This window comes from Mastigoproctus giganteus, chromosome 8 (genome assembly GCF_048544385.1).
Source record: "Mastigoproctus giganteus isolate SK-2022 chromosome 8, ASM4854438v1, whole genome shotgun sequence".
Classification (NCBI taxonomy): Eukaryota; Metazoa; Arthropoda; class Arachnida; order Uropygi; family Thelyphonidae; genus Mastigoproctus; species Mastigoproctus giganteus.
This window is the reverse complement of record NC_143582.1, coordinates 28023537-28043936: the sequence shown is the minus strand read 5'-3', so window position 1 is coordinate 28043936 and position 20400 is coordinate 28023537. Positions and strand designations below refer to the sequence as shown.

General features: G+C 35.9%; 1 protein-coding gene across 2 annotated transcripts in view; it reads left to right on the top strand.

Annotated features, from left to right (window-relative positions):
• Positions 1-20400, top strand: part of LOC150081394 (cubilin-like) — a 196386-nt gene that overhangs the window by 98476 nt on the left and 77510 nt on the right. For both annotated transcript variants that reach the window (XM_090379777.1, XM_090379776.1), the window contains exon 3: positions 14655-14792. In XM_090379777.1, coding sequence (XP_090235903.1) covers positions 14678-14792 — 115 coding nt within the window. In that variant the 5' untranslated portion in view covers positions 14655-14677. The remainder of the gene's footprint in view (positions 1-14654; positions 14793-20400) is intronic.

The following is a 20400-nucleotide window of genomic DNA, read 5'->3' as shown; positions in this document are numbered from 1 at the left end:
TCGTAACTCGCAGGTTAATCTTTGTGTTGTAATTTGAAAGATGCTTTGTGCGAATTCTAATTCGTTGAAAATCTGGATTATTTCTGCTTTGTTACCCACTACACTGCAATCAATGTTTCCTAGTCTCTGAACAATTAAATAAGGTCATCAACATTTGTTCTGGCACAGAGGCCAATTGCCCCAGAGGAAATCAACTGTATTCTCCCCTAACATAACCACATCATCATTAAGAGAACGTACAATGTGCGCATGCGCTTTTATTCTGGAATACCAGCAAGGTCTAACAAGAGAAAAAGAATCCTACAGGGGTTGCTTCAATGATGTCCACTTGGCCAAAACTAAATGTGCCAACGAAACTTGGTGTTGTGGTTCGATTTTAAATGATTTCCCCTTTTTCCCTCAAGAGAATTCAAATTAGCCAATTCTGCAGGAAAGTTCGTAAATTGCATTTGGGGGGACTCTTCATTACAAATAGGGTTAACTCGTTAGGGTTGAATTGTATCGAAACCCTTTTAAGTCTGGTAATGAAGGAAAATTATCTTGGGTTGGATAATAACTTCGTAACGAATCTCCAAATAAGTCAAACAAAGGTGGAAGGGAATTTTCACTAATTATTTTAAATAATTCAATATTAACTTGAGAATTAAGTACTTGGATTAGTCACAGATTCAATTCGCTTCTTTTTTAAATTTTAACACCTACATTTAAAATCTTCCAGTCATATTCTTTTTCGTTCTTAAATTATATCATTATTTCTCTTACAATCCAATAGAATATACAGTGAGTGACCAGTTTATTAGCTACAATGACCTAACAGTGAGTGCAACTTCGTTTAGCCCTCAGAATAGCTTCAAGTAGTTGGAGCATGGACTTTGAGGGGCCATAAGTGTCCAGAGTGGCTCATGCAGACTGTTTGTGTTGTAGTTTATGGCCTACTTGCTATCAGGAAGCAGCGATCTTCAGACAGATTGTTTCCTAGTCCCGTTCATGCCATGAAGATGCGGACCACAGTTTTATGTGTAGTGTCCTGCCAAGTGGGTATGACTAATGAGATCCCGCAATCTTAGGAAGTTTATTGAGTCATTCTAACGAAATTAGTAACAACAGTAATGGAGTGAGGGTTAAATTGAGACTCTTACCAGTATCTTAAGACTCAAAAATATACACTGTTTAGCAAAAACATTAGGACCACCTGCCTAATAGTGGGTTATGTCCTCCTTTTATTTAGTGTATTAACATGGCGGTGGGTGGACATAATGTGGAGTTTAGTACGCATATCCCACTGGCGTTGATTGGTTGTTGTAGGGTTTTATGCGCATCAGCAACTTAGGTCATAATGCGCGTATATATTGTCTGCGTTGTGTGGTCGATTTTCTGGATGAAAAATCCGAATTTTTGGGAATAAAAACCATGCTACCCTCTCCTGAACCCCACTAACCCATAAAAATTCCTCACGTTATTCACGGGATACGAACTCAGATCTCTTCCACCCAATGTGGGGGAGGAGGATAATTATACCAATGTGCTACCCCTAAGGGCTCCCTAGCGTGTCAGAGGTTGAAGATCTTTTTCGAAGAAGATTATTTTAGTCAAAGTATGCACAGAAGTATACGCGAGGATACAGTAGTACACGTTTCAGTTTACCACGGTTCTAGTCATGGTCAATTGAAAACTCGAAGAAATGGGGCAGAAAGTTGGCTCTAAGAACGAGACCAGGGGAATTTAAAGCAAACTGTAGCTCAGAATAGAGGATCCAGTGTGTGTGTGTGTACAGAAAATGACTGAAAAATTCATTTCAGGAAAAGAAAGGCCCATCTTCAATCGAACTGTGCGTATATGACCACAGATATTCTGATGGAGGTCAAATCTGGAGCTGGAGTCTCTTGGATCCATGCCAAGACACGTACGGGCTGTAATCCGGGCAAAAGGTAGCCCCTTACTAGATACTGCATAAAGGTTTCTAATTTTTTGTCGCGTTAGTGTAATTGTCCCCGAATTTTTGAAGTGCAGTTAGTTCAATATTCCTTCATGAAATACACGCGAAGGAATGTTTCCGAAAGGGTAAATGAGGAAGATAAAAGTTATTTCTGAGTTTTAGTTGGAAATTGAAATGGGTTGACAGTTATAACTTAATAACATCTAACAAATGTAATTCTGTTAAGGACCGGAGTGTCAGCTTTGCGAAAACAAGTCTTTGGACTTGTGGGGATTATTTATAAACAATTTCCTGGAAATACTAACGTTACTTTTAAGGCGTTAAAGGCAGACATTAGGCCCCTATTTGAAAACGCCACTGTGGCATGAAATTCTCATTTTGTCTCCAACATAAATCAAGCTGGGCGAGTACGATAATATTTCACTAAACGGTTGTAGAGCTTTTAATTCTGTTCTACTCTCAGCTTTTCAAGAGATTGGGATTAGTTCACCCGGCAAGTTGTCATTCACAATTTGATTTATGCGCTGCTTAATCTATTTAGCTTGGAAAGGTATTGCAGTTGCATTGTTCCTTACTGCATGACAAGTTAAGACTTCGCTACTCAGCCCTATTATCTCCAAACCCCAGTAAGGTGATGTTGTTGATACTACACTGAAGTTAAGTCTATCTGGATTTCATTTAAAATATTAGAAAGCTATTTATTAACATATGCCTTTAAGACGTTGGGAACTCGATTCTTACTGCATCCAGAAAGTGGTGAGATATAAATTCTTGGTATATGTGAAACCGTATGCTTCATGGGATCACAGTTGCTAAAGTAAAACAGAGGCATAAAATATAAGTATGATGGGTTTTACAGTATCCTCCAAAAAGCATCCGGACACCTTCCTGGATAAACTAGTAACTCATGCAAGGTTAATCTTAATGAGCCACAAAAGTTAGCTATTCTTGTCATGGCACATAATGGAGCTGATTGATTTCGAAAGGGGTGTTGTTGTTGGATATCACAGTTGCTGACAGCCTATACCATCCAAAGTCGACCTTCGGAGATGTCATTATGAAATGGAAGCGTGCAGCAGCACTGACAACGCAAAGGAATACCAACAATCCCTTCAAAACATAAACGAAAAATTAAAGGAATCATGAGGTTCAGGTCTGTATGGATCTCCACAGTGTTTATAAGACAGTTGGTGCTCATAAGTCAAAGATCACGAACCGTAATCATCGGTCTTGCCTTGCGTAGTGCAATTAACAACGTAATTGGTCCAGAGCAGCTGAAATCGGGTCCATGGAGCAACGAATCAGATGGGCAGGTGTAGGTCTGCAGGATAACTGAAGAAAATCGCTTCCGGAGTGCACTGTGCAGACAATGACGTTTGGAGGATGTGGGGTGATTGTTTCACATGAAGCGGAAGGATAGTACAACATGGTCCACGCTCCTTCTGATGTGTAATTTCTTTGCTATAGACCCATGTTTGTTTCAATAGGATAATGCCTCAAGCTATACCATCGGTGCTGCTGGAGAATGGTTCATGGACAACAGTGGATTGGCCCACGCAAATGCCGATTTTAACTTTTTGGAACACTGGGTGAAGCCAATTATCGGTAATTCAAATGGTGGAGTACGTCATAGTTGCTAAATGACACTGGTAGTTTATAGAAGCAATGGCACTGCTTCGATTTGAAATGGACGTGTTACCAGAAACTTTTTTATGGGTAGTATATCTATATATTTAGACATACTGATTATGTAAGTGTTGGGTGAGGAACTTTTGCTTTTCCGATTAAAGCAGTCTGTTTACTCAAGTGCATCAAATTAACACTGGATAGGTTTTCCCCCCAATAATTCTCAATGTAATACAATCTAATTAACTGATTTAAGTTTTTCCCATTTTTAAATTTGGGTAATGCAATTTGAAAGTCAATTAAAAACCTTCAATTTTGTATAAAAATAATTGAAATTACCAAACCTAGATCAGGGGAGATTCTGGGACACTCGGTAGTTCGTTAATTATAACACAGAATCTAAACAACGCACATGCTAATTAAAAGTCGCGTTAAAACAAACTTGTAAAAAAAAATTGCGACGAGGAATAAACATTACAAATCCCACTACACCAAGTCATGTTTAAGGGTTGCCAAATATTTTTTCCAAGGCTTAAAACTGAACAGTATTGTACGTACAAGGCACCTTGGGATAACTAAAAAGAATTCTACTTTTTGCCCATTACATTTTTCTCAACAGCTTTTTGTAGAAGCAAACTCAAATGAATACATGATGGAGAAACACGCTTTGGCAACAGCCGATGGAAATATTGAGTTATTATATGAAAATATCCTTCCAATATTTTCTTCTCCTCTTCTTTCTGTAGAATCCAACACAGATAGTTAGAAGAATGGTGGATGGCTGCTGGCAGGGTGTCTTCGAGGATAGCAGAATGGTTATAAACTTTCTCCTACCCACACCGATATGAAGAGACCAGAGTTTGAATCCTGTCAACGACGGGAGGAACTTTTATGGGCTTTATCACTTCGTAGCTGAGTTAGTCGGTCTCTGGAGTAGATAACAAGCTTTTTCTCCCCGGAAAATCTGTTGTTTTGTCCATTAATATGCAATTTCATGCTGCCTTTTTCTGTTTTCTTAAGCTCTCCAAATTCCTCTTCCATCTCCCTCATATACAATCTCCTTAATGGAATGAATGCACTAATGGCTTCAACGATGAATATCTTGAAAATACCCCATAGTTCAACTGGAATGTCTCTCTTATACACCGAATACGCACTTTATTAGGTACACCTACGTAATAGCCAGTGGTTTCAAAAGAGCCTGGACTCAACCAAGTGTTCAAAGCGTACCACAGGGATTCCGATTCATATTCAGTCAACTGCTTTCCACTCTTGTTGAAAATTGGATGTGGATCTGGTGATTGGAAAGGCTATCGTAGTAAGTTGAATTCGTTCTCTGATGGAGTACTTTACAGTTCTGTCCTGTTGACACAGCTCCCTGTTGGAAGAACAGGATGGATACACTGTAGTCTGTCAGGGTATATCCTTATTAATTTTTTCCTAGGTATTCTGTATATATGAGGGCTGTTTGGAAAGTAAGGTAGCAGATGCTTTTGTGTAGCAGCCGCGATTATTCAGTACAGTGAGTTGGCTTGGTATTGCACTATTTTTAAACTTTACTTGAATAAATTATTTCATAATAAAGAAAATCCACACAGCCATTCAAATATTAACATATCGATCGAAATGCAGTGTGGGATATACAGATCACAAAAGCCTTGTACTATTTCTTTTTTTTTTTCCCCTACAACTGTTATAGATTGCTCGATCCTATTTGTAATTCATAATTCGTGTTGCAGGCCTTAAATATACACCGCAACTTATTTTCTTTCTTTCTTTCCTCGACTCTTTAAGAAACTCCCGAAGTTTTTTAAACAGCCTAGAAGCACAAAGAAAATCGCTGCTGCGGAGTAATGACCTTTTTTATGACATCGTTCGCTGCTTAACTCGATAATGTAATTATTCTTAAGGTGACAGTTAAGAAATACAGTTCTACAAGAACGGCAAATTCATGTCAACATTAATATGGAAGATAAGATGTAGGGTTATGGTGCAGAGAGAGAGAGAAGGAAACGAAGAAACGTTATTTTATTGAATATAACGGTGGGGTCGAAGAAAACAGCTCCCTACCAGACTGTTTTATTCGATTAATTCTAAGAAAATAAGAGTGTAATCAGCCTAAGCTAGATATGTGATAGGAAAGTGGCAGTTCCTTTAGCTACCTGCATCCTGAGCTGAGAAATATCACCTCTGTTCAAAGAAGCAAACTTATTCCTTCCTTTCATCGAAGGTTCAGTTGGTGTTCGCTGCCTTCGGGTTATCTGGTGTCATTCTAAAAATATGACATCATTTCCGAGCTCTTCAAGAGAGTGTAGATAGCGCAGGAGCTCCGATAAAAGTGGCACCGGGGTTACAAATACCTCACTCCAACTCCATCTCATGAAAATAAATGAGAACGGGCCTGTCCAAGGGCGCAAAGGTTTGATCGACTTTTGAAGGCCCTTCTTAAATATGGATCTTCGTTTTTATTTTGGAGAAATAAATAGGGACATTTGAAACAGATAGCTTTTGTAGGCAACCTTTGTCTGTGATAGAAAACTCTGTATTTCAGGGAGATGGCAAATTATAGTGTTGTTTCGGATATGGCGGCCATCTTTCCTACTGGCTCCCTCTACACATTATAAAGAGAACTATGGAATAAAAAATATTAAGTTCCAGCCTCTTGGAGTTGTATGTCAAAATGGTTTCTAGTAGGTCCAGTACTTATCAAAACTAAAGAACTGAAATGGACTTGGACAGGGCACGATGACAGATGGGTACCCAAGTGGAACTAAAAGAAAACCTGGAAGACAACAACGGAGATGGGTAGATTAAATTCACGAGTTCGTCGGTAGTAAATGGATGGTCATTGCACAAAACAGAAGAAACTGGAAAGTTGCTGGAGAGGCCTTCACCCTGCAGTGGATTGAAAAATGGATGTGGTCCCATACATTGCGCATGGGACCTCCACTAAGTGTCTGAGGGAGATTAGCTCCAGATTTGAGAATTCCTCTATGGTTATTTGTCAGCTGCTGTATTGGAGTTGGTAGGGAACTGCGCTTTCCAACCTGTGTCAGACATTCTCAATTGATGCTTTTCTTCTAATATACTTTTGAGATTGTGGCTCCTACACCTCTCTTCCACATAAGTGGATCGACTACGAAGCCTGCGTAGATTTAATTATCTGTTGACGCCAACTGCAAAAGTTTTCCAATCTTTTTTACCAACGAGCGTATGCAGGTAAAGAAACCATATTTCAACAAAGATATAGCATAGTTTGAAAGGAGAGGGACACTAGTTAATGTAAAATAACATTCCTACCGGAAAAGAATTCCCTTGTCGATACACCCCCTGATTGAAACCTTTCATCTAAAAAAAGAACAATAGAAATGGGTCTTTTAATGGTATCGTGCGAAGAACATTTCTAACTCACGACAAAAGCTGATCACATTTCTCCCGGTGTGTTTGAAAGCCCCCCCTGATTAAGATTCCACCCTGACAGCGTTTAAAGTACTATGTTAGATGGAAGTAAGGAGGGGGTTGCTGGGGAGAGAATGAAGGCTGCGTTGGTGGAATATGAAGGCAAAAAGACCACTCGCAAGTTGCTGTTGACATCGAGGTAATGAAATCTCTTTCGACGTTCGAAGTCTGGGCGATAAGACGCGGTTAGAAGCAAGAAAAAGATCGGAATTGACAGCGTATTAAAACCAGTTAGGGCCTGCTGATGATTGAGATACTCAAGAAGGGGGGGGGGAGTTCACTGAAGGAAGATTTTCTTTCGCTGTAACTACCAAATTGAATTAACCATAGGAATAACATTGAAAAAGTTTTGGACTACTTTAGGAATTAAAAAAAGGAGAAACTTCCAGCATGCAGAAGTGCGATAACATTAAAATATGTCGCCTAGGCAGGCTTATCACGATAGTTTATTAGTTTTGGGAATTTAATATTTATCTCCTTAACAGGAAATGCAAAATCAGTCACGTGACACAATCTCAAAAAAATCCAGCCTTTAAATACTAAATATTGCCTTTAAAGTATTTAGATTTTTGTATCAATAATAAATACGTATTAAACCCAAATTTTATTTGAGGAGAAATTCTGATATTATTATAAATTGTTTTAAAGAAATAACTCTTTATTTACGAATAAAATAAACCTCCATTGTGCTTTCTCTCTTCTTCTCTTCTCTCCATTGTCTTTTCTCTACATGCACAGTTAATGTAGTATTTAGAGTTCGAAGGTTTTTTTGGAAAAATAATTTAAAAAAAATTATTATCTTTTTAATTTCTTGTTTATTGTCCAAAGGATATGTCATAAGTTTTCTAAAAATCAAATAATTATCATATTTATTCAAAATCCCATTATCGAATTAATTTCTATATTTGATTACAGAATAAGGAGATTAGTCATTTCTCTTTTCAGCACATGCGCAGGATGTTGCGTGACGTAGAAACCGGAAGTTCTTGTATCTAGTATTTTAAGTTCTAAATACTGTATTTAATCTATTTAGATTTCTGTATTAATAATAAATATCGCATTAAACACCAAATTTTATCAGAAGAGAAAGTTTAATATTATTATAAACTATTTTAAACAAATAACTTTAATTTCTGACAAAATAAGCCTCCATTGCGCTTTCCTGTACATGCGCAGTTTGTGGAGGTTTCTGGAAAAATAATTATCTTTTTAATTTCTTGTTTATCTTCCAACGAATATACTGATAAATATAATAAATTTTCTAAAAATCAAATAATTATCGTATTTATTCAAAATCCCATTATGGAATTAATTTTTATATTTTTAACTAATTGCAGTCTTTACAGATTAAGGAGATTAGCCATTACTCTTTTCAACACATGCGCAGAATGTTGCATGACGTAGAGACCGGAAGTTCTTGTTATTTGGTATTTTAAGTTCTAAATACTGTATTTAATCTATTTAGATTTCTGTATCAATAATAAATATCGCATTAAACACCAACTTTTTTCTGAGGAGAAATTCTAATATTATTATAAATTATTTTAAACAATTAACTCTAATTCCAACAAAATAAACCTTCATTGCGCTTTCCTGTACATGCGCAGTTTGGAGGTTTCTGGAAAAATAATTATCTTTTTAATTTCTTGTTTATTTTCCAACGGATATACTGATAAATATAATAAATTTTCAAAAAATTATATAATTATCGTATTTATTCAAAATCCCATTATGGAATTAATTTCTATATTTTTAATTGATTAGTCTTTACAGATTAACGAGATCAGTCATTACTCTTTTCAACACATGCGCAGAATGTTGCATGACGTAGAGACCGGAAGTTCTTGATATCTTGTATTTATAATATTTGGTATTTAAAGTTTTAAATACTAAATACTGTATTTAATCTATTTAGATTTATGTATCAATAATAAATATCGCATTAAACACCCAAATTTATCAGAGGAGAAATTCTAATATTATTATAACTCCTTTAAAAAATATATATTTTTAATTCTTGTTTATTTTCCAACTGATATACGAGTAAATATGAAAAATTTTCTAAAACTCTTTTCAGCACATGCGCAGAATGTTGCATTGACGTAGAGACCGGAAGTTTTTGTACTACGTCATGCAACTTCCGTTGACCCAAATGAGTATCTTGTTTAAATTTAATATCTATTATAGACTAAATTTCTCTGCAATATTTGTAATTTATTAAGATTTTTTCCGAGATGTAAGTGGGGTTCTACTTCTGTGAGTTCTGATTCATTTGAATTATAGCCGATATCTTTATCTAACTATAAAGTTAAGGGAACTAAGGAAGGAAGGGTAGGGAAGACATTCGAGATGGTCTTTTAGGTCATCAGTGAAAAAAAAAAAAAAAAAAAGTGCAATTCAGATACATATATACGTCATTAAAGTCTGATCATGCGTCAAATGCACTGACTATTGCTGCTAATTCAAGAAAAAGAAGAAGAGAGATCGAAGATTTCAAAGTAGCAGACAATAATATCAAAGAGGACTGTCGAGCATGACGGATGATAGAAGATTTTGTCCTTCGTTTCTTATTCATCAATCACTGAATCCCTTCGTCTACTAAACAGAGGCACGCTGGGTAATATGAGCCACTAAACCTAATGGTAGCTACGAAGAATCTACGAAAAAGAAATTTCTAATACCTCACCTTTCCTCTTCCTAAATTTTGACGCCTCTTCATTTGTACATTACTGTACATTTACCTGGGAATGCACCCATAATAATTGATGAAAGAAAGCGTACAGTATTTATCTGATCCCAAGAAACTTAGGGTCATACCACGTGACAACTTGCATGTCTACGTTTAGTTACCTGTTAACGACAATTGCAAAAGGTTTCTAATTTTTTGGCCAGTGAGTGTAGAATATTCATACACTATCTTTGGATTTGTATCTTAAATTCTTCTGAGGTTTAATCAGTTGGAAGAGAAACTCCAACTGGATGTAATAACTGGTAATTCTAAGAGTGGTTTGCCAAGTCTTTAAAATGAAATGGGGGGGGGAGGTTGAATGTAGTTTCAATCTCCACCTACTCAGAGACACTTGCTCCTTCCATGTAGGAGTATTTTGGAATTCCTGTTGCGTAGAACATTTTAGGAATGATGAGAACCCACTTGGGAATATCATCCTTTGTTTCTTTAGAATTTGAAAGCTGAACATTCTATAATAGAATCGTTCATCTCTTTTGACTATATTCCTCTGAAAAATATTGTTCACTCATCGGTATCTTGACTTCTTCATCTGAAGAATACATACATGAGCATTGTAAGGCTACTGGTGTGTAATCATAGGATTTCGAGGCATTGCCGATATTAACCTTTTCACGTAATCATTTCCAGCTATTGTTTACACTTGCGTTTACATTCGGTCTCCTTTAAAATCAAACTTAATTACAAGTGTTTCTATATCTTAAAATACTGTAACCAGATAAGATAACATAATCCACTTGTTTAAGAAAGAAAGAAAAATGAACTCAGTAAAGTTGAGACAGCACATTCATCATAACAATAAATGGTTTTATAAATTCTTAAATAATCGTTCGTCGAATAGTTTGGACTCCACATCGTAATGGAAGAGACAAAACAATGTAAATAATAAAATAGCAAAGGACCCAAAAGGGAACCTCGTGGGACACCGTACGATAAACAAAAGAAAACAGTTCTTCCATCAACTGAATTTATTGTAGATAAAAGAATATGAGATTTAACCAGGTCTGAAAGCAGTTGAAAATTTCATGAGATCAAGTGTGGGTGGAATCCGGTGTAACACTTGTTCTGAATTGCTGTCAGATGGTATATGGCTTCCAACGCAATGAATTATCTTTTCAGTCCGATTGTAAGGCTGGGCTCGGTCTGCTAGACATGATGTATGTGCTTAACACACTTCCGGGGGGGGGGATGATGATTTCATCAACACTGCCCTCAAGTAATCATATATTAAAACAGTTTAACCACTTATACGTCTCTTGGTGTTCCAATACTTGTTGTAACGTAGTGTATGATGAGTTTACAAATGTATGGAAATTTATTGGCTGGGACATAAATTTCCTCCCCTAAGCCCTCATAGTGGTTATAATAGCCACAGTTTGTGGAATTACATCCCAGTATCAGCAATTTAAAGAAAAAAAAATGTTTCTAAAGGAAGAGCAAACGTCATTGAATTTTTATATCCCAAATTGTATTCCTATTCATTCTAATTCAAAAAAGAAAATAAAAAAAAAACGATCCCTCAGGATGACGGATGGTAGGTCATAACCTTTGGTATTCATTTATCAATCACTCAACATGAAAGAATGTTTTCTTTCCCTCTTTCTTTCATATAAGCATTTTGCGGATTTTCGAAGTAAAATTAAACTTATTCGTCTGCTCACCAGAGGGCGAATAAGTCGATAAGTAACGTAAAACTATTATTTAATTGCATATATGTTTTATTTGATTCTTATGGGCACCAGAAGAAAAAAGTCGTGGTTTTGGGACACAAAGTTGTAAATATCTGATCCCGATTGCTAGGGGAAACAGTTTGGGAGAATAAAAAGTCTCACTTGCTCCTGAATCCAGACTTTTGGGAGGGGTCACACAACTTTTGTTGATAAACTAAGATCGCAATCATTTAAATTGGAGCCGGCCCTTTTACCGAATAATGATAACTCGTATGGAATCTCTAATTGTGCGCCAGCTGCCTACATTTCCGCTTAAATGACGTGTTTGTGTTTATATGAATTATGTATATTCGGAATTCGTTTTCCCGCTCAATTTATTTAGACGGAAAGGCATAAATTCACGCGCACAAATCGTCTGCTTACTCCTGTATCGAATTATCCATTTGTGCCCGCCTATTTTAAGTCATTACTGCTGAATTAACGTTACAGAAAGTATCCTGATAAAATAATTAGCTAGAAATTAATGGTGGGCTTTATTAATTAATCAGAGTGGTTTAAAAGGCAGTGGTTTGTTTACCCGAAGCTGTTCGATATTAGAATTCGTCTTCTCCAACAATGAGTTTCACTCACTTCATTGTTGGCTTTGTTCGTTTGTTTCTGTAACTTGCTTAAACCTGCAGACTTTTCAGATGTAATTGTACGTGTTTTTGTTTATCTTCCATTTTGGAAGTCTTGTTTGTAATTTAAACCTGCACTGAAGGATATTTACTTTTATTAAACTCAATTTGCATATTTTTTTATGTCGCTTATGATAGACACTTCTGTGAAGTAGTTTGGGGTGCAGCAGAAAAATTAATTAGGGTACTTTGAAAAATGTACTCTCGTATCGGTGAAAAGTGCGGTGGATAAAAGTATTATTGTGGTTTCTTTTTTTTTTTAATTTTTTATTGCTAAAGATTTAAAGTTTTAAATTTAAATTCATGCTTTATTGACACTGAAATTTCAGCTTAGGCTTTGTTTTAATTGTTGAAATGAACAGTTCAACTCAGAATTTGTTTTCACTGTTGAAATTGACACTCAGGATTGTTTTATTTCTTGAAATCGACACTTGCTTTCATTGTTGAAATTCAGCTCACGATTGTTTTAATTTTTGAAATCAACACTTAAACCCAGGATTTGCTTTAATTATTGAAATTGACGCTTCAACCCTGTCATTGTTGAAATTGACATTTCAACTGAGATCTTGCTTTAATTGTTGAAATTAACACTCAGGATTGTTTTAATTGTTGAAATTGAACACTGACTCGGGACTTTCTTTGTTAAAATTGACACTCAGGATTGTTATAATTATTGAAGTTTGACAATGAAAGCAAGTCCTGAGTTGAAATATTCAATTTTAACAATTAAAATAATCCTGAGTGCCAATTTCAACAATGAAAGCAAGTCCTGAGTTTAAGTGTCAATTTCAAGAATTAAAACAATGGTGAGTTGAATTTCAACAATGAGAGGAAGCAATGGCTTGACGTGTCAGTGTGAACAATGAAAGGAAGTCCTGAGTTTAAATATAAATTTCAACAATAAAAGCAATTGAAATGTCAATTTCAACAATGGGTTGATGTGTCAGATTCAATAATGAAAGCAAGTCCTGAGTTTAAATGTAAATTTCAAGAATTAAAACAATCCTGAGTAGAATTTCAACAATGAAAGCAAGTCCTCAGTTTAAATATAAATTTCAAAAATAAAAGCAAGACATCAATTGAAGTGTCAGTTTCAACAATGAAAGAAAGTCCTGAGTTTCGGTGTATAATTCAACAATGGGTTGAAGTCCTGAGTTCGTGTCAATTTCAAGAATTAAAACAATCGTGAGTTGAATATTTCGACTCAGGACTTGCTTTCATTGTAGAAATTCAATTTTAATTTTTGAAATTGACGTTTGAACTGAGCACTTGCTTTCATTGTTGAGATTGACACTCAGGATTGTTTTAATTGTTGCAATTGAAAACTTCGACTCGGGAGTTGCTTTCATTGTTGAAATCGACACTCAGGATTGTTTAATTGAACATTTCGACTGGGGACTTGCTTTCATTGTTGATATTAACACTTCAACTCAGGATTGTTGAAACTGACATTTCAATTCAAGCTTTGTTTAAATGATTCAAAATTGGCATTTTTATTTAAGCATAGTTTTAAATAATAAAATTTGAAACTTTACTGATTCGCTGCAATTGTAAAATAATCAAAAATATGTGATTTGTTCATTTAATCTCAATATTTCAAAATTAATAATTTTAAATCAGTATTTCAACTTCCGGCGTCCCATTTTTTTTGTTTCATTCCCAAAATTGAAATAAATGCGATCCTAAAACCACGCAAACTTGCACATTAACAGACGCTGTGAAGATGATGAATGAATTTGATTTGATCTGATCAGACCGCTTCTCTTTATTTTTGTGAATGGGAGAAAGGAAGAAAAATGACACTAAAGAACATTAGCGCCATCTACCTATGGGATTATTTCTCAGATAACCAGCACGTGTTGGAGTAAAATATGTACTGGTAATTCGTTTAAATTTTTTTCTAAAGGAGTATTTTATGACATTGTTTTATTTTATTTTATTGTTTTATGACTTATTATACGTTAAATATGAAGAAAAAAACTATTTTCATGAATCTTAATCATAAGACTGAGGGAGGGGTCCTGCAGAATTTGGCCTTACCGACGTGTTGAGAATGTTTTCCCTTTTCGCTGGTGGTTTGTTTATTTATTTTTTTTTAACTTTGTAAATGTTATTCTTTGCTGCAGGCCTGACTGATCAGGGAGCAGCAGAATTAAGGCAGGGGGGAGGGGGAGGAGAACGATTTCGATGTAGAACGGCTGATCGGTATCGCTTACCGAAATCATTCCAAGATGTACCGCATGATTGAAGCAAAGGGAGAAACAGGTCGGGGCTCACCAGGTCCCAAAACTTCTCTCCGATTGGATGGTGCGTTGCTAGGTAACCGATAGGTACAGATGAACTGAGCGAAACTCTGCCACGGGGGAACTGCGCATGAAATTAAGGGATTTCTCTTGCACTTCCACTTGTCCGCTTGCCTTTGTAAACACACGCGCGCGCACACACACACACAGTATGGTGGATTTTTTTTTTTTTTCGTTTTCTCTCCCACAATTCTATTCTCTCGCTCTTAGATTTTAATGGTTTGTGTGTATTTACAGGTGCTGTTCTGCATGTTCCGAACATGGCTCAGCCCTATCGGGAGCAGACTGTCCTGCGTGAGGCAACTGGTGCTGCCACCTTGTGTACAATTGTGACAATGTGCTTGGCATTATTACTTCAACAGCTCGCAGCCTTTGGTAAAGTATTTTTCTGAATAATAGCTTCGTGCGTTTGTTGAGTGAGAGAAAGAAAAAGCATTTTATAATATTAAATAAAAAACTTCTAATTGAGGATTACTTGTGCTGCCGCCTGGTGGAAAGTTAATTCATTATCCTAAATTTTTCTTACAATTTTTTTTTTCTCTCTCTCTCTCTCTCTCAAACACTACCATTTTTTTAAATATCAAATTATTTGTTATTTGAAAGAGTGTTTTCCACAAAGAAATGAAAACGCTTTATATTGCAATTTATGTAAATCACTTGAGATTTATCGAAACTATTTATGCAAATGAGTTTTTATTCAAGGATCTCGGAGGATTCTGATAAAAAGTCTCTTGTTGCTCGTTCGCTTTTGTGTTAAGGGTTTTTTCCTTTTAATGAACATAATCTATAACTGACAACCTCTCTCTGTAGCTGCTTGATTATTTTTTATAAAGATTGGGACTATTAAACTCCTAATGGGAAAATTCCTCTTTAAGAAACCGCAACGTCTGTCCAGAATGTGATTTCGCTTGATAAATACGACGAGTTCCTTTGTTTTGTGCGAATATAAGCGAAATTTTATGAATATAAAATGACGCGAACATTCCAAAAGAGTTATATTTAGCCTTTCTTCAATCGCTTATGTGTTGGTGGAGAGTTTAAGGCGGATATCCTGCGCAAGATTTGTTTTTAAAGGTACATCAACTTCGCAGATAAGAAAATATTACAATTTCAAATGAGAGGTCATATTTCTTGGGTGTTTTCTAAATCCATGTCTTAGACTTCTTTAAAAAATAAGAGTTAAGCCTTTTTGAGGAGTTGCGAAGGATGAAGGGGTACACTTATTTGCATAATGGCAACTGAACACGAATTCATATTTCTTGTTTTGATATGTTAACATAAGAATCGGATACTAAGTGAAAGAAGAGAGGTTAAGAGTAATTGTAGTTAAAAGCTGAGGGATTTAATGAAATAAATTAATAACCACTCCCTTTAGTGGCCTAGATACGTCATGATAATTTTAAATAAAATGTAATATAAATTAATTTTTAACAGAAATAAAAATTTATTTATTTTAAAGAGTGCATTATTCACCATAAAGATAATTTTATTTTGACATAGAGTAGGGCAACCAGTACAATATAATTTTTTTTGCTATATAAGGAGTCTTATTATAATAGAAGAAAAAAAATTGTTTTTTTTTTTCTCGCTTAAATAAAAGAATTTTCCAATTCCTGCTAAAACCAAAATTGGTAATCATGTTTTGATTATATACCGATGTGCCTGTGAATGAACTTTCATATTTTTCATAAAAAGACATTAAATATTAAGGATCTCATTTCTGATGGCAAATATTATTTTATAGTTCATTAGAAGAAGGCTTTTTCGAGTTTGGTTTCATTTATTTTTCATGAGCTATATGAATAATGCGATTTCTCAATTTTCTCTATGAGTAAACTTTTATAATTGTATTTCGGAACATAATTCAAGATGAGAAATGGGTAACACGCGAAGATTCTGCTGTTTTTCTTTGTACATTTTTCAGAAACACACATTTAAGCAAAGAATTCTTATATTTATTTGAATGGATGGGAACTGGCAACTTTTAAATATTTTAGAAATAGACTGACTTTAAACGTTTCAAGCGTTGAACTTACCTAGTCATCTTCGGGGACGAAGGATATTTAAAACACAAAAAGTACTAAGAACTAAAACCCAGATTCAGGGAATATATTAATAATTCTCAGTGGCAGTTGACATAGTAATCATTAGTCCGTTGTTGTTTTTGATGCTGATATCTGGAGAGAAACAAGGAATTTATCTTTATTAATATTAATCTAAGCTTGATAGACCCATTGATTTCATGTGGTTTGCTTTCTATCGCTACCTTTTCAGCCATAAGTTATTAGAGTATTTTAGAATAAATTTAACTCCTATTCTAATGAGGTTTATGGTCTCTACTCAAAGGAGAAATTTTCATTAATTTCACCTTGGTGCGTGTGATGCCCATTCATTTATTAGGAGAGGTGAAAAGTCACATTGTGTGCTGTTAATAAGAGTCTACTTGTCACTATCTTTATCTAAGACTTTTTTAAGGCTAAGGAAAATATTAAGAGTTTTTTCTTAACCTCAGAGAACCCCTTTCCTATTATATGCATCTCTCAGCCTCTGTATAGTTCGCTTAATTAAAAGAAACTCCTCCGTGTATTGAAAATATTAGCATACTTTCACACCTGGTTAACCTTTTATGAAAGGCCCTTATCAGAATTCATTTACGTCACACACAATGATAAGTCCTTTTTAAAACGCATCTCTGTTTCCCTTATTAAAAAGACTTGAAAGGATGTATTGATCGACAGGGCTTTTGTTAGCTGGGACAACACTTTTGTTTATTATATATACAGAAATAAAGGTTTAATTGGTTCGCGGTGCTTTTGAACATTACAAGTAATTTCCTGACGAATTTAAAATGTTCTCAGAGATAATAATTATTGTTTAGATTAATAATTATTAACGAGATCAAGATATTTTTGTTCAGGTGGTTTTATATCCTATTTTAACTAATCTACAAGGAGATGCTAAAAATGAAAAGCAAGGTTCCCCCTGAAATTGTAACTTTTCTGTACAACATAGGTGTATTGCGTGTATTAACTGTACAAGATTATCTTTAAAAGAGACAGGATTCAGGATCTAAAGGTAATAATTTCCCTTAAAGGATAAATATTAATCACATTTACTTGGCTAAGGACGTAGACTTATTATTTTTATGATTCTTGACTTTTATATGCTAAAAATTAATATTTTTAGGAATTTTTTCACTGTTTATAATGAATGTCGATAGATGGCGCCACATGCAACAGAACTCCTATGTCGTGTGAGAATGTTCAGTTAATAAAAATTGAATAGTATTACGTATTATTTAGCATATTATCAATATTAATTGCACTTTTAGTCATTTTAGTGTAATTATTTTTATTAAGTTGCAGATTGAGCAAGATTAATGGATTTTGCGAATTTTGGTTACGAGATTAATAAACATTATTATGTTCTCTATTTTTTGAATGATGTTTTCCAGTATTCACGATAGATGGCGCCACCAAAGAGGAATCTCGGATGCTGTGATAGTTTTCTTTTTTGCACGGTACATGTAATTAAAGAAGCCATCAAATAATCGCCTAGATCTAATCAGATTACCCGACACGTAATTAAATAATTAGCTAACAGGCTTAAGGGCAATTGCGCTTTAACTTTCTGAAGCACAAACCAATCAGGAATTCATTTATTCAAAGAACTGAGACCAAGAAACTAAAAGAGCTATTGAAGGAGAAAAAATCCTCGTTGTGATTGCTTAAATGGCTTTCAAAAGAAAACGGATTGTAAATAAAATGGCCGATTAAATGATTGGTAGTGTGAAAAGTTACTTGAATAAATAATTTTTTAAATAAATGATTTCAACTTTGATATTGGCTGAAGTAAAAAAATCAAATCCGAATGGCGCACTAATTATTAAAATTATTTCATTTTATATTATTATCAATTATAGAAATTCTTACTGATCACCCTATCTATAAGCTCTCAAAATAAAAATATAATGCCTTTGGTAGGTACCACTTTCTTCTGACCCAGTCTTCTCCAACGAGTTCTGTATTAAAAAATGTAGATCATCTTGACTTGCAGAGCAGTGACGCTTCTACCCTCGTGCACTGTTCTCCTCTTCTATTATCAGATGTGGTACCTGATCTCTAGAACAGTGAGCAACAGGAGCTTCTTCTTTGCTGTCAGGATGTCCTTAATTGAGGTATAGAACTCCCTCCTCTGTTAAGCAGAAAGGACAAGTCTTGTTGGCTGCGTTGTTCCATTTGTACAGTTTTTGACCTTGTAAGCATGTTATTTTCCACCAAAATGCCTTCTGGAAAAGTAGCTTAGGTATTTTCCAGTATGATTTGCATGTTGACTGGTTAGCCCTCCTATGACTGCAGCAGAATCCTGAGGTACAGGCGTTGTTTTCTTTAATTTTCCCTGGTGTCTAGAATCTTTTGCTGGAGGGACTGGAAGTTTTTCTTCTGGTCCTTGGTTTTATTGCGTGTTGCATTCCGATTTTCCCAGTACCTGGAGAAGCTTTCAACTAGCTGGTTTAGATGTCTCAGTATTTCTTCTGTGACCATTATTCTCTCCGTGCAGGTCATTGGGTATTTTGACTTCTTCGAGTTGGTAGTTCTAGAAAAATCTGACAGTTGCAGACTCCCACGCTTTTCTTGTTTCGGCATCTATTGCCTTGATTATCGGTGTTGAAGAGAAAGTGCCCGTGTTTCATCCTTTCAAGTTGGTAGAATTGCCCGTTCTCCCCAAATGGTGGAAAAGACTTCAGTTCGAGTCCCGTCGATGAAGTGAGGAATTTTAATGGGCCTTTTTCACAACGTGGCAGAGTTAGTCGATCTCGGGCGAGGGTAGAATGGTTTTTCCTCCAGCAAGCAGAAATCGATCTCAGAACACGCAGTTTACAGACAATATACGCGGAGAAATTTGGTCTTAGTCGCCGATGCTCCTTAAATCTTACTACAACAAGAGTGTGGTTCGTATAATACACTAATGAGCCAAAGCATTATGACCATCTCACTAATAGCGGGTTGGGCTAACTTTCGCCGTGATAAACGCTTGACCTGGCATGGCATCGAGACCGCCACAAATGTTCGATGGAATTTGGTGTCTGGGGGATCACATGATCCTTGAATTATTCTAGTATAATGCGGGGCTGGCGACAAGGGCGTGTTGTTGAAATGTCATTTGGATACACAGTCACCATATAAAGCAAGCAAGCTTTGGTCCGAAACAATGCCGAAGCGAGAGTGTGTTTAATGGGGATCAGGGGCGAAGATATTACTTCTCCTTTTGGTAATTTATTAGTTGCCACTTTGTATACAACCCCCCCCCCCCAAGGATCCTTATTTCCTGTTGTTGAGACTAGTGTCTCCCATGAACATTTTTTCCGGTTTCTTATCAGGGCTGTGTATTTGTTTCTGACCTCACGGTATTGTTGTCTGAGGACTTCTACCTCTGCCGCCGGCCAGGATCTTCTCGCTCTCTGGAAGCTTTTACTTCATTCCGCAGTCTCTGAAGCTCAGGGCACCACCATGGGACTGAACCTGCGGATGTTTTCTTTCTTTTTATAGCTATGTTTGAAGCCTCTGTGATTAGACTTACTATAGCACGCTGGTCTGGGGTGAGGTTTGTGCTGTCGAATGCTTCAACAGAGTATGTCAGTGCCTCCCGAAATTGTTCCCAGTTTGCCTTGGCTATAGCAAATCTGTTGAGGATTGGTGTGGGTGGTCTATTGAGGGCACGGTGCATCTGGAAAGTTATTACTCTATGGTCAGATTTTGTCCAGCCCTCTCTGACCTTCCATGAGGATATGTATCCTGCTGTGGAGCGAGTGGCTAGGCTTATGTCTATTGTCGACTCCCAAAGAGTACTTGAGAAGGTCGGTAGATTATTTGGCTGATTCAATACTGTGAAGCTGCTGTTGGTCAGGAATTCTTCCAGGCGATGTCCATTGGCAGTTCCTCGTCGATCGGGAGTTGTACTGTGCCAGGCTGGTGACCTGCAG